Source organism: Hemiscyllium ocellatum, chromosome 6, assembly GCF_020745735.1.
Source record: "Hemiscyllium ocellatum isolate sHemOce1 chromosome 6, sHemOce1.pat.X.cur, whole genome shotgun sequence".
NCBI classification, from domain to species: domain Eukaryota; kingdom Metazoa; phylum Chordata; class Chondrichthyes; order Orectolobiformes; family Hemiscylliidae; genus Hemiscyllium; species Hemiscyllium ocellatum.
Window position 1 is genome coordinate 102,471,515 of NC_083406.1, and position 14,144 is coordinate 102,485,658.

Consider the following 14,144-nt stretch of genomic DNA (forward strand, 5'->3'; position numbering starts at 1 on the left):
TGCACATATGGCATTTGATGTAATTTTGGATGGCTTTGCCAAGGGACAGCCTGTAAGAGGTGAGGGGGCTTAAGAATGGATTCTTGAGGCAACATTGATGGAGGATGAAGAGAAACCATTTCTGGCAATTCTCCGCGAACAACTGGATAGCTAGAAATGGAATGCTGAAAGTGTTATATAAATGACTTCATGTCTCAGCATCTTCAGTTGAACACCACAAAACAACCAGCAAAATCTCAGTCCCACTGAAATTGTTTAAAGATTGATCATAAGAAAAAACAGAATCTAGCCCTATTGAAAGTCCACAAAGATTCTGAAGGCACTTAAAAGGCAGACCTTGAAAGATCTTCTCCCCTGCCTAGGGAATTTAGATCATAATAGCAGTCTCAGGATAAGGAGCAAATCATTTAGGACTAGAATGAAGAGAAATTTCTTCAAAGTGTTGTAAAATATTGGAAAGTTGCATCCCTGTGAATTGTAGCTGGCCTACTGTTGAACATACATAAGGCAGAGACATTCTTTTTTCTCCAAGAGAATCGAGTTACAGGGGAGCAGGAAGGAAGTGGAGTTGAGTCTAAAGATCAATCATGATTGTACTGAATGACAGGGTAGGCTTAATGGGTTGTGTAATCTCTAATTTTCTATTTCTTATATTCTTATGAACCAGGTTTTATTTTCAAGTAAAAAACCTGGTGACACAACACAAGACTAGTCAATTTATTTTGGATCATTTTCACAACTGCCAGTTACCTCATTTCTCTTAAAATCTGATAAGTTACATTTCAATACATACCTTGTTTGCTGTTGATGGTCCCAAACAGGGCTGTTTGTATTTTCTACCAGATGAGTTGTTATAGGAGTGGGACTGACTGGTGTAGTGTATGACACATAGCAACTGGGTTTGACACCAGTTTGCTCTGTCAAAGGACAACCTTTTAAAAAAAAACGCCATAATAATAAAGGTTACACAAGAACAGATAAAATGAAACTGAACAAATTACAGTTTTATAGAATTATATACCAACATTGAAATGCGAAAACACAAATTTGTACTTAATTCTTTATCAAACAGCTACCAATGAAGCAAACAAAAACATAAATTGCTGGTAACATCTGCAGAAAGAAAATAAATAATGTTAAATTCAGTGCCCTTCTTCAGAACAGTGAGACCATACCCAGAGTATTGCATGCAGTTTTAGTCTCATTATTGAGAAATGATATTCTGGCTGGGGAGGGTTTACCACATTGATTCATGTGATGGCAGGACTGATGTATGAAGAGAAACTAGATCAGTTAAGACTATATTCATTGGAGATTATTTAGAAAAATGAGGGGGGATCTCATAGAAACCTATAAAATTCTAACAGGACTAGACAAGATAAACATATATTCCTGATGATTGGGGAGTCTAGAACCAGGAGTCACAGTTTAAGGATCTGGGGTCAGCCATTTAGGACTGAGAATCAGAAGAAATGTCTTCACCCAGAGTTGTGAGCTTTTAGAATTATCTGCCTCAGAAAGCAGTTGAAGCCAAATTATTGATTTTTTTTAAGAGAAAGATTTAGACATACTTCTTTGGATTAAATGGATCAAAGGTTATGGGAAGCAAGCAGGAACAGGGTGTAGATCTGCCATGATCATATTGAGTGGTGGAACCAGCTCAAAGGGCTGGGTAGCCTATTCCTGTTCCTATTTTCTGTTTCTATGTTTCACAATGCAGTGAAAATCTGCATCTCAAATGAACAACAGGGTATCTTTATTTTTGGAGACCAAATTATGGATTTCAAACACTGTACTCTTTAGTTATGCTTCCTTAAAAATGCACCACAACACTGCAAACAGACTCTGACACGTGAGCAATATGTAACCAAAATCAAGTTTCTAGTTTTTCTGCTCTCGATGAGTCACATTGGTTCCACCTAAAACCAAACTAAAAGGAGATTTTTCACGGAGACTCATAGCTCCAATCAAGAATTTGTTCTGCGAATTATGGATCAAGGCAACTATTTGGCCGATCTTAATTCCACCATGCAGAAAGGTTCTAGACTTTCCTTCTAATATCCATCACCCATCCCCTATGCGCCACTGCAGCCTCCAATAGCTTCCATCACAATTCCATCACTCCATGAACTTTTCATGTACAGGAAACTAACTTACTAATCACTCAAATGTCATCTTTTACTCTTTTGAACCAGGGGTCTGTTTGTCTAACTGCTGATTTTTACTAATTTTACACAGCACATCAACATCATTGGATAAGCCAGGATTTGTTGCTCAAATCAAAATGCCTTTGCGGTGGTTGCTAATTGCCTTCTGCAATCACTGCTGTTGATACTTCGTCAGTGCTGTTAGGAACGCATTTCCAGAAATTTTCGTTTTATTTATTACAGGATGTGGACATCACTGGCTAGGCTAGCATTTATTGCCTGTCTCTAATTGTTAAAAGTCAACCACATTACTCTGGATGTGGAATCACATGTAGGCCTGGCCAGGTAAGGATGGCAGCTTCCTTCCCTAAAAGACATTAGCGAATCAGGTTGAGTTTTCTTTACAATCCATAATAGTTTCATGGTCACCACTCGACTCTTAATTCAGATTTTTCTTTACTTGAATTTAAATTCCACCATGTGCCACAGTAGGATTCAAATCCAGATCCCTAGAATATTACCAGAGTCTCTAGATTAATGGTCTAGCAATAATACCACTAGGCCATTCCCTCCCCTACAAGTAACATTTTCCAAGTCAGGATGGTGTGTGGCTTGAAGAGAAACTTGCAAGTGGTTGTGTCCCCATGCATCTGCTGTCTTTGCTCTTCTAAGTGGGAGAGATCAAATGTTTGGAAGATAATGTTGGAGGAGTTTGGCAATGAAACTTGTAGAAGAACTCACTGCTGTCACTGTGTTTAAGGTGGTGGATGGTGTGTCAACCAATTGAGCTGGCTCTTGTGTTGTTGGAGCTGTACCCATCCAGGTAAGTGGAAAGTATATTCCATCACTCTCCTAACTTACTGGACAGACAACAGTGTGGTATCTGTATTGGAACAGCTTGGTTAGAGACACAGCTAGCATTGGATCATGTCTTCAGTATTACTGCCAAAAGTAGCTAATTTTGAAGAATTTTCTGGTGTTGCCAATTTACTATCTCACACACTGTCCAACATCACCTCTCAGATCATCCTTTGCAGTCTAAAAAATCCAAGTTCAATCAATAAATCGTCTCATAATTCAGACCACTGACATTGCAACTCTCTTCTTCAATGATAATTTTTGTGGACTTTTGCAATATTTAAACTTCAGCTTAGGTGATTTTTATTTCTTGTTTGTTTATAATTATGCTCCTAGAAGTTTGCTTACACCTTATTAGTGAAATGCAGAAACTGCATGAATGATCATTAAGTGTTTAAAAAGGAACTAAACTGAAAATATTTAAAATGAGTGCCAAAGAAGTGAAATAGGTGTTGTATTTTTACAGAAGGGAAATTCTGTAATGTTAATTGAGGGTTCAGTTTCTGATTATTTGAGTGAAATTTTCACAACAATGAGCTGGGCAAGTCCTGCTTACTTGTTTGAAGAAATGTTGCAAGCATTACCAACTGGAGTTATGCCACACTTAGAGTCACAGAGATGTACAGCACGGAAACAGACCCTTCAGTCCAACTTGTCCATGCCAACCAGATATCCTAAATTAATCTAGCCCCTTTTGCCAGCACTTGGCCCACATCTGTCTAAACCCTTCCTTTTCATATACCCATCTGGATGCCTTTTCAATGTTGTAATTGTACCAGCCTCCACCTTCAGAGCAACAAAGCAACATTATATTCCCTTAGCAAAAGTGCTGAATGTTGCTAAGGAGATAGCAACATCACAGGCACGACCATCAATCCTTTATACTAACATGCACATTCTCCTGGCCACTCTGCAACCATTGATACAGCTCAAAAAAATTCAATGGCTTCAAAAATGTTAGTATACATTCAAATCATCCAAATTCAATTCTCAGTCTTCCAATCCTCAGCTCAATTAGCTAATCTCACTCAGGACAGTACAGTAGAGCTTCAAGTGCCCCCAAAAGTACTTGGACTGGAAATATAAAAATATTAAGATAATGTTTTAACTAAGGGCAGGCTGAGATTTGATAGTTTGTTAACAATCTTTAGACTCACAACAGTTTGTTGCTACTTCTGATAAAAATGCATTGTACAATACTATGAACTGTTACCTACATAATACCAAAGGGGATAAAAAATACTGGCAAGAAGAAAGGATCACTTTTTACTCTGATCCACAAGTCCCCATCAACTGTTGTGTTATTCAAATTTAAAGCTGAATTCTGGCTTAGTTTTTCCCTTCATTTTCCCACAGTATAAAAGGTTTGGATGCACAAAGCAGAAGATTGTGCTGCGAAAGAAGCATAGATTCTGTTTCTCCTTTTGTATCTAAGGACAAATACAGCAGGCTACAGTGCCTGAATTACTAGCTTGCGTTCAACTGCTGCACATTGGTAGAAGTATTTCCTTTCATTAAACCTTGCCAATGTAAGGCCAAATTTGGATTAGGGACAAGAAGATGAATTAGCATTGCAACAACTTCTTTAAAGTTCATAACTGAATGCAGCACATAAACCATTAACATGTATATTGCTAACAGCAATTTAACTTGTTTCAATTTATGAAGGGCAACTACTTTTATCACATATCTAATTATTTCCAGTGTAGTACAATTAAGTGTCTAGATTCTAAGTCTTGAAAAAATAAACGACATACATTCCTCTGAGAATTATTAGAAACAGATCAATAAGTTTTAAATGAACAGGCAGCAATGTTTTAAACATTAAATAGAAATCTTCAGATATGTTTTAGAGGCAGAAACCTTTGTGATACATTTCAAAATCTGTAATATTGAACAAATGAACCAAACAATGCTATTGGCTCCCTTCCTAAATGAGGAATAATTACAGAACTAAACTACATTGTGGATAATATGAATGGGCACCGCACAATAATCAATAGACAGGAGTGTTCCCTCCCAGTTGAGGAACATTTCAGCGGTCCAGGACATTCAACCTCGGACCTTCAGGTGACCATCCTCCAAGGCGGGGGCAGGCAGCACCAAAAAGTGGCCGAGCAGAGGCTGATTGCTAAGTTCCATACCCATAGGGAGAGCCTCAACCGGGACCTTAGGTTCTTATCATGCTACAGGTGACCACCATTGCACTATACACAGACACACACACACTCTCACACATGAATCCACTCACAGACTTAGACAGCTTTACACTCACACACACATATACACATTCTCTCACAGACACTCACAACCACCTCATCCCATACACACACACACACAAACACTCAAGCACCCTCTCACAAACTTAGACACTCTACACTCATATACACTCTCTCTCACACTCACAACCCCTCACCCCTGACTGACAGACAGGCAGACACACACACATACAAACAAAAACCCACATGCATACATATACATACACATATAAGTTTGTGGAATGAATTTGTACTTGCATAGTTACATTGTATTTTGCTCAAAAACTGCATGAATCCATGCAAGATTCTGTTAACTCACTTTTCAGATTAGAATCAGTCTAAACATTATGGCACAGACAGGGAACACAGGGGACTAACACCTTCAACATATTATCTGGCTGACACCAATTGTTACAGTTAACCTGAGAATGTAACTTCTTTAAAAAAAGTTTTGTGATGTACATATGGAAAAAGTGAAACTATCATGGTACTCTAACAGATGAAAGACTCACCAAACAATCAAGGTATTTTTCAATGTATAATTTCAGTTACATCACATTGTAAAGCCTTGCTATTAATTCTGTGTCTTACAATTTTGTCCTCCACAACCACCTGAAGGAGCAGCACTCCAAAAGCTAGTGCTTCCAATTAAACCTGTTGGACTATAGCCTAGTGTTGTGTGATTTTTGACAGTGTGGAACAATTAGGAGAAAGTGAGGACTGCAGATGCTGGAGATCAGAGCTGAAAAATGTGTTGCTGGAAAAGTGCAGCAGGTCAGGCAGCATCCAAGAAGCAGGAGAATAGACGTTTCGGGCATAAGCGAAGGGCTTATGCCTGAAACATCGATTCTCCTGCTCCTTGGATGCTGCCTGACCTGCTGCACTTTTCCAGCAAATCATTTTTCAGTGTGGAACAATACCTGGAATGAATAAGGCTGTCTTATGAGGAATGACTGGCCAGATTAGGTTTCTTTTCACTGGAGTTTCAGAGAGAAAGTGTCAGCTTTATTGATACATACAAGATCTTGGGGACCTTGACAGGATGGATGTGGAAAGAATATTTCCTCCTGAGAGAATCTCAGATGAACTTGGTGGTGGTGGCGGGGGCAGGGGAGAGGGAGGGAATGGAGAGCGTGGAGATCGGTGTTTAAGATAAATATTGTTTCTCAGTGGGTCATGAAGCTTTGAAGTTCACTTCCTCAAAATGCAGTGCAAGCAGAATTTTTTTTTAAGATAGGAGTATTTACAAGCAAAGGCAAGAAATGTTATTCAGCATAGGCAGGAATGTGAAGTCGAGGTTACAATCAGTTCAGCTATGATCCAATTGAATGGCAAAGCAAGCTTGAGGAATCAAGTGGTCTGCTCCTACTCTTATGCCTGTTGCTATGAAAATCCCTCCCTGTCCATAAAACAGTATATGCATGGACAAACTACATCTAGAAATGATCATGAACAGTAAGTCTGAATATCTGACCAAAATTAATCATGGCTGATGTCAACAAAGTGGATGATGAACTGCATTTACTAAGTCAGACATTTTACTGCTGCAGCTCAAAACAGCTGTCAGATTTGAATCTACTAAAGACAGAAGGGATGCGTGTTTAGACAGGATACATCCTTCAAGTTTGCACAGAGCTCCTAGCTGGAGAGAATGCATAAAAATTGTTGACATTCATGTTCCAGGCAGTAAAATCAATATAAACCTTGAAAAATTGATCTTTACAGAGTTTGATTGGATTGGATTGGAACACAAAATCCAACTAATTATGAATTCATGAAATAGCAAACTTAGATCAATCAGTGATTATTAAATTTGTTAAATTCAGAGCTTTCACTATAATGACTATGATAAATATCACAAAGGCACCGTATCACAAATTCTCTGCAGCTCATATTTAAACATGGATCAAAATAAGTGGTGTTAATTTTTAAAAAAATTTTCTATCATGGGGGTGGACATCACTGAAAAAGTCAGCACTTGCTGTTCAGCCTTAACTGTCCTCAAAAAGACCATAAAAATAGAAAAAGTAGGCCATTCCATTCTATTTGGAGAAAGTAAGGACTGCAGATGCTAGAGATCAGAGTCAAAAAGCCCATCATCAGGAATGGGGCGGGGGTAGGGGAAAGTAGCCCCCCACCCTACATTCCTGAAGAATGGCTTATGTCTGAAACATCAATTCTCTTGCTCCTCAGATGCTGTCTAACCTGCTGTGCTTTTCCAGCGCCACACTTTTTGATTCCATTCTATTTGCCTTCCTGATTTTCCACTAAACACGAGAGTCACATATTTGAAGCTACAGCCTAACTGACTGTTGACAAGAATGGTGATGATGGATGGGCAGTTTAAGAAGGGGCCAGCATGGTCTAGGAGGTATGTAGCGAGAAATGGCAATGAGATGACATAACAAAATAAAAGGGAGGCAGAATGGGAAATTACTGAAGAAAAAAGGGTGGTTTGAGGGCTTGGATAGGGACTGTTAGAGAAGGTTGAAAGGACTGAGAAATGGTACGGGATGTCAGAGATGACATGGGAAAAAATGAAATGGGAACTTAATTAGATATTGTTGCAATCCTTCCTCAAACATGAGGACCAAAACTGTATTCAGTACTCCAGATGGGGCTTCAGCAACCCACTGTATGCCTGTGACAAGACTTAAATTCCAAACCCCTGCCAATAAAGGCCAAAATTCCATTTGCCTTCTTAATTACTTGCTGCACCTGCAAGCTAATTCCTCTTTTATATCTGGCACTTTTCCTCCATATCTCGTTTTATGTAGTGTCAAAGCAGAAGCAATATATAATATAGTAAAGAAAAAAAATACAGCCAACCTGTATTAAGCTATATTACACACATAATATTTCATACTGACGACTGTGAAGTTAATTACATATTTTGGTTGTGGAGAAAATGGTATGACTCATTGACTCAGTATTACAAGAGGTATAAAAATATTTGTATTTTTGACAAGTAGTAAAATTCTTACCTTTCAAGCTTATGTGCATTGCTCTTTCTACTATAACGTTCACTGCAAACGTGTTAGCTAGGTCCACCTCAGAAATTTCATTAGCCATTTTCTTGCATTCAACATTAGAACCTGTGGATGTTTCTTTATCAATGTGTTCTTTTGATGCTTGTTCTTTTTCATTAATGAATGATACATCTTCCTCAGTACCATGTTCGTAATCATGGTCATTCTCTGCATAGCTTATTCTTTGAGAAGTACAGTCGTCAGATAGTAGTGGATCATTTGGTGCCAGTGTGATGTGGAACCTTACAGCTGCACCTGACAGGTCAGAAGCACCTCGCTTGAAAAGTGGATAAACGCCTGCAAAGAAATTAAATAGAGAGAAATATGTACATTTTGGAATTTCTCTGGCTCTTCCTTCCCTATTTTTAAATATTCTTCTTGAAAATGTGAAATACATTTATACAGAGTATTTTATTTCTACGTGCTGCTGGAGGATTCAGTCAACATTTTGCAGATGAAATGGAAGGGGATGCATTTTGGGAGAAAGAATATCAAGAAATTGTTTATAATAAAAATTACTACTCTAACAGCTGTTGAGGAGCAGAAACCTGTGCATACATGTGCACAAGTCATTAAAAGGTGGAAGAGTGCAGGTAGGGGATCAGTTAATAAAATCAGCATTCAGGTTAGGCGGAGTCTGTAGAAGATACCAATTAGACCTCAGATATAGTATTGTGTGCTGTTCTGGTTTCCACACTTCAGGAATGGTCCAAGTATATTAGAGGTTTATAAGATGTATCCAGAGATGAGAAACTTCAGTTATGAAGAATGACTGGAGAACTTAAGACTGCTTTCCTTGATGTAGAGAAAGGTATGAAGGAATTTGAAAGAACTTTTCAAAATCCTGATAAGTTTAGACAGAGTATACAAGGCAAAACTGTTCCTGTTCTTAAAAGGATTAAAAACAACAGGGAACAAAAATAAAATCATATGCAAACCAAACATAGTAAATGTGATATAAGAAAAAGATTTTCACAGAGCAAGTGGCTCAGGTCATGAACACATGCCTGGAGGTGCAGTTGAGCCATATTCAAATGAGGCATTCAAGAGAGCACTAGACGATTATCAAGTAGAAATAATGTATAGGGAAAGGTAGGAAAATGACACTGAGTCACGAAGCACACTCAGAGAGCTAAGGCAGACATAATGGGCTGAATATGATATTCTTCTTTGATATTTCATATCTTTACTGTGGAAAAGTATTCCAAAATATGAATAAAAATACACAGATCTAGCTGAATTAGGGGTGTCAAGTCTGGTGACCAAAATATTGATTAAAGGGGAGGATTTTTCCTTGTGACCCTCTTTCCATCATTTCAGCTTCATCTCAATGGTCTCTTCTTTTGAAATAGCTGAAGGATGTTCATTAATGACTCAACTCCATTAATGTCTCTTGACTCCATCCAACACTTCAACAATTTCCAAATCTTCACGATCTTTACACAGGGTCACCCTCCTTTTTTCCCTTGACATGTTTATCTTTGATGCTGGGGATGGACAGTTCACCAGTAGCCATGACAAGCCCAATATCCAGTTACCTTGATCAAAACACCTTCTCCTCCTCTTCCTGCAAGGACTCCATTCCATTCCCCAACAACTCAATTACATCTGATAATGCAACACCCACACCAAGCAACAAAATAATTAATTATTAAAGATAAATTTACATAACAAAGTCTTGCATCTATGTTTATAAGCTCTGAAATTTTAAATCTATAGATTTTTAATGAAGTTTTGCTTTTTGGAATTGCAGATTGGAGATGAGGAAGTTGGCACATATGATTTGCAGTGGTCACAATTTACTTCTGTAATAGCAAGAAACGGAGCTATAGTGATTATTACAAAACGTATTCTTGAAAGCAAAATGAGGCAAGAGAAACAAAATAAAAACAAGTTAGAGAAATATCCATTACACCATTATGACAGGAAAAAAACCTGTAAAACATGACTGAAAAATTCCACTACCATCTTTTGGGAGATGGCAATATGATGAGCGGAAAACAATTCCGCTCTTGAGGAACTTGCCAGTAATGGATGGGTTGATCCCTCCATTTTCAATTGTGCATCTTTCTGTAATAATTGATCATCTACTTGCATAATGCTTCAACTAACCAGGTCCTTGTCAAAGATGGAGGAACATACATGAATAAGTGGGCACATACATATGATGTAGTATTCTTCTATCGTTGCAACAGGAGAAATATCAGGATGATAGATCACTTCCAAGTGTTACCGATTTCCTTCAATTCATAAAGGAAACCTGTTTTATGTCTCCATATAAGACATCTTTGAAATTCAAGAGTATTTTAAATATCAAGAAAGATTCGTAGAGAGTATGGAATCTGAAAAAACCAATATGAAGGCAAAAAGAAAAACAGGTAAACTATATTTAAGGAGTGGGAGTTGGGGAGGGGGGGGAGAGCGGGTTGAAGATAATTTAAGTCAACTCTTTAAAGCAGGAAATGGATTTTGGAAAGAGTAAGACACATCAAATAAATACATACTTCAACTGAACTGGCATCCAAAATTGGTTGTACATACCACTAACTGTAAGCTTTCTTGAAGATTTCTCTGCCAGGGTTGACAGATCTATGAATGAATATCCAACTAATCGATCAGTATCATGAGGTCTCAGTGTCTTGTTATTGTTTCCATGTGCCAACCAGACTTGTACTTCTAGTTTTTCTTCACTTAGGTACCAGATCAATGATTGGGCTCTTTTCAGATATATAGTCTTCACCTCATCAAAGTTCACTGTAACACAACTTTTGTTCACAGTCAGGACTGGCTTTTGAAGTGATGTACAAATAGCCTCTCTATCATACAATTTATACCGAACGTAACAGAAGGTGAATTGGTCTAGATGCTCTTGTCCAGCCACCGTTACACAGTGCAATGGGAGCCATATCCGTGACACAGTTAGTGTTATTGATACACTACTTTCTGGGGATTGCCACTCTTTAACTTTTTCCTCATTTGTTCCACACTGCCAGTCCAGTGCCTCTGCAGCCTTTATGACACGCTCTCTGTCATTGGGATGTGCAAAGTGGATTGAAATCTCAAGCCCACCGACTAAGTTCTGTAGAATTCCACAAGACTGAGCAGAAGTGATAACCTCTGGAAGACTCACTGCATACCAACCCGAGATGCCTTCACATAGAATACAAAATAAATAGTTTGTAAGCCCATTCAACATATATAATTTGTCAGCACATATTAAGAACATGTAAATAACTGACATATCAATATGGATACAGCAGTTTAATACTCATAGTATGGACCAAATAACCATGACCAAAAATCTGAAGCCTATCATATAAAAATTAATTAAAACAATTGAGTAATCTATGCAGTAACATCCAGAAAACTATCATGTAAAGGTCTCATAAAAATTCACTAGTTTACTCATGCCTTCAGAGAAAGGAATTCTCCAGCCCTACTCCACATGACTGCCACATGCCTGCACTTCCATGCTGTGTGGATGATTCAGAGCCCTGTCAAGGTTACCCATTTATCAAAATCAAATAATAAAAATAACATAAAAGTTTACCTGATCTTAGTGTAAAATTATTTAACCCAGAAACTCTTCAATGGTTCTCAAAGCAAGTGACAAATTATCCCATTTCTATATTGAAACTACATTTGAAGTTGAATGAATACGACATCTCTACTCAAGAATCTGCACATCAACCAATTCATTTCAATTATTCAGGTTCCATATTTCATAGTATAGGTCAGTGTGGAGATCTGGTAATGTGCTCTCTTACTCTAACCAAACATACTTAATTTGCAAGATTGAATCACCATCCAAAGTTCCTCCCCAACCCCCAACTTACCAAGTCAAGAAATCATATTGTGAATTATTTTGCTGAGCAGCATATTAAGACATCAAATACTTTCTACTTTAAAATGTTTGGCCTCATTTTACATAGTTAATACATTTTCAAGAAGTAGCCACTACAGCTAAATTGATCAACATAACGTTTGGAACAATAATAACAGTAATATTAAGTTACTCCTTAACAACTATTAAACTGCCTAAGTCTTCTATGTAAAATCCTAGATTCGCATTTTGGTAGCAAACCAATACGTCTATTATACTAGCTTTCTTATTACCTGTCCGTCTGGTCAGCAAGGCTGACAGGGGAATCCGTACAGATCCCAATTCAATGTCCTTTGATGAACCAATTACAAATGTGCTTTGTTTAGCTGTCAAATAGTAAATATGGAAAACAATGTTTACAAATACAATGAAAAGAAAACTCTAGTAACAAAACAATGAAATTATGAAATTTGCACTAATTATTTGTTTCAAACTGTAATAAAATGAAACAGAAGGTAACAATATTATGGCTTTAAGAGGTGCATTTTGACCTTTTTTTAAAACAGATGCCTTAAGACAGAGGCGCCTAACTGTCTGCTTAATTCCAATAAAGTAAACAGGTTGTGACACCTTGGGGTTTTTTTGTTTGCGGATGGAATAATAGAAGCAGCCTGAATAGGTGGGGTCAAGCTCTCCCACAGCCAGGATTTCTAGTTTTAATTTTTCAGGAGCAGCTGCTCGGGTCTTGAAGCTGGGTTTGGAAGTTACATTACATCTCACCCTGCTACTCTCTCTCTCTCTCTTAGCTCTCTCTCTCTGAGGTTAGATATGACACAGAGCTGGGCTGAGGAGTGGCAGATGGAATTCAACCCTGTCAAGTGTGAGGTTGTCCATTTTGGAAGGACAAATAAGAATGCGGAATACAGGGTTAACGGTAGGGTTCTTAGTAAGGTGGAGGAGCAGAGGGATCTTGGGATCTATGTTCATTGCTCTTTGAAAGTTGCCACTCAGGTGGATAGAGCTTGTAAGAAGGCCTATGGTGTATTAGCGTTCATTAGCAGAGGGATTGAATTCAAAAGTTGTGAGGTGATGTTGCAGCTGTACAGGACCTTGGTAAGGCCACATTTGGAGTACTGTGTGCAGTTCTGGTCGCCTCACTTTAGGAAAGATGTGAAAGCTTTGGAGAGGGTGCAGAGGAGATTTACCAGGCTGTTGCCTGGAATGGAGAACAGTTAGTACGAGGATAGGTTGAGAGTGCTAGGCCTTTTCTCACTGGAACGGCGAAGGATGAGGGGTGACTTGATAGAGGTTTATAAGATGATCAGGGGAATAGATAGAGTAGACAGTCAGAGACTTTTTCCCCGGGTACAACAGAGTGTTACAAGGGGACATAAATTTAAGGTGAAGGGTGGAAGGTATGGGGGGGGGGATGTCAGGGGTGGGTTCTTTACCCAGAGAGTGGTGGGAACGGCAGAGTCAGAATCATTGGTGACCTTTAAGCGGCAATTGGATAGGTACATGGACAGGTGCTTAAGCTAGGACAAATGTTCGGCACAACATCGTGGGCCGAAGGGCCTGTTCTGTGCTGTATTGTTCTATGTTCTCTTGATGTTTCTCCTCCTGGACTGGAGAATTGCCTGTGAGATAATCTATTTTACTGAATTTGCCTTTTTCCAAGGGTAAGTTTATGGGATGTTACTATATTGGAACAGTTACTGTTTGATAGTTAAATAATGTATCATTCTGTGAAGTTTTCCAACAGAGTTAAGTTATGCAATTTTTTTTCTTTATTTTGTTGTACTTTAACTGAGGCGTATGAATAAAGGGTGTTTTGCTTTAAACTGGTAGTTTGACCAATCGAATTGCATTCAGAACACAATTCCTGGCACTTGCTTTAAAATATGAAAAAGTTAGGGTCTTAATATGTTTTGGTCTGCTCCATAACAAAAAGATAAAAATAAATTACATAATGAATATACTTTCACATTTTCAGAATATTCAAACTGCTATAAAACTAACAAAATGCTTC

General features: G+C 38.2%; 1 protein-coding gene across 1 annotated transcript in view; it reads right to left on the minus strand.

Moving 5' to 3' along the window:
• The window catches only part of c2cd3 (C2 domain containing 3 centriole elongation regulator), a 163,303-nt gene that overhangs the window by 63,501 nt on the left and 85,658 nt on the right, over positions 1–14,144 (minus strand). The window contains exons 22-25 of the mRNA XM_060826212.1: positions 12,409–12,501; positions 10,834–11,442; positions 8,248–8,589; positions 794–932 (exon numbers count right to left, since the gene is read on the minus strand). Coding sequence (XP_060682195.1) covers positions 794–932; positions 8,248–8,589; positions 10,834–11,442; positions 12,409–12,501 — 1,183 coding nt within the window. The remainder of the gene's footprint in view (positions 1–793; positions 933–8,247; positions 8,590–10,833; positions 11,443–12,408; positions 12,502–14,144) is intronic.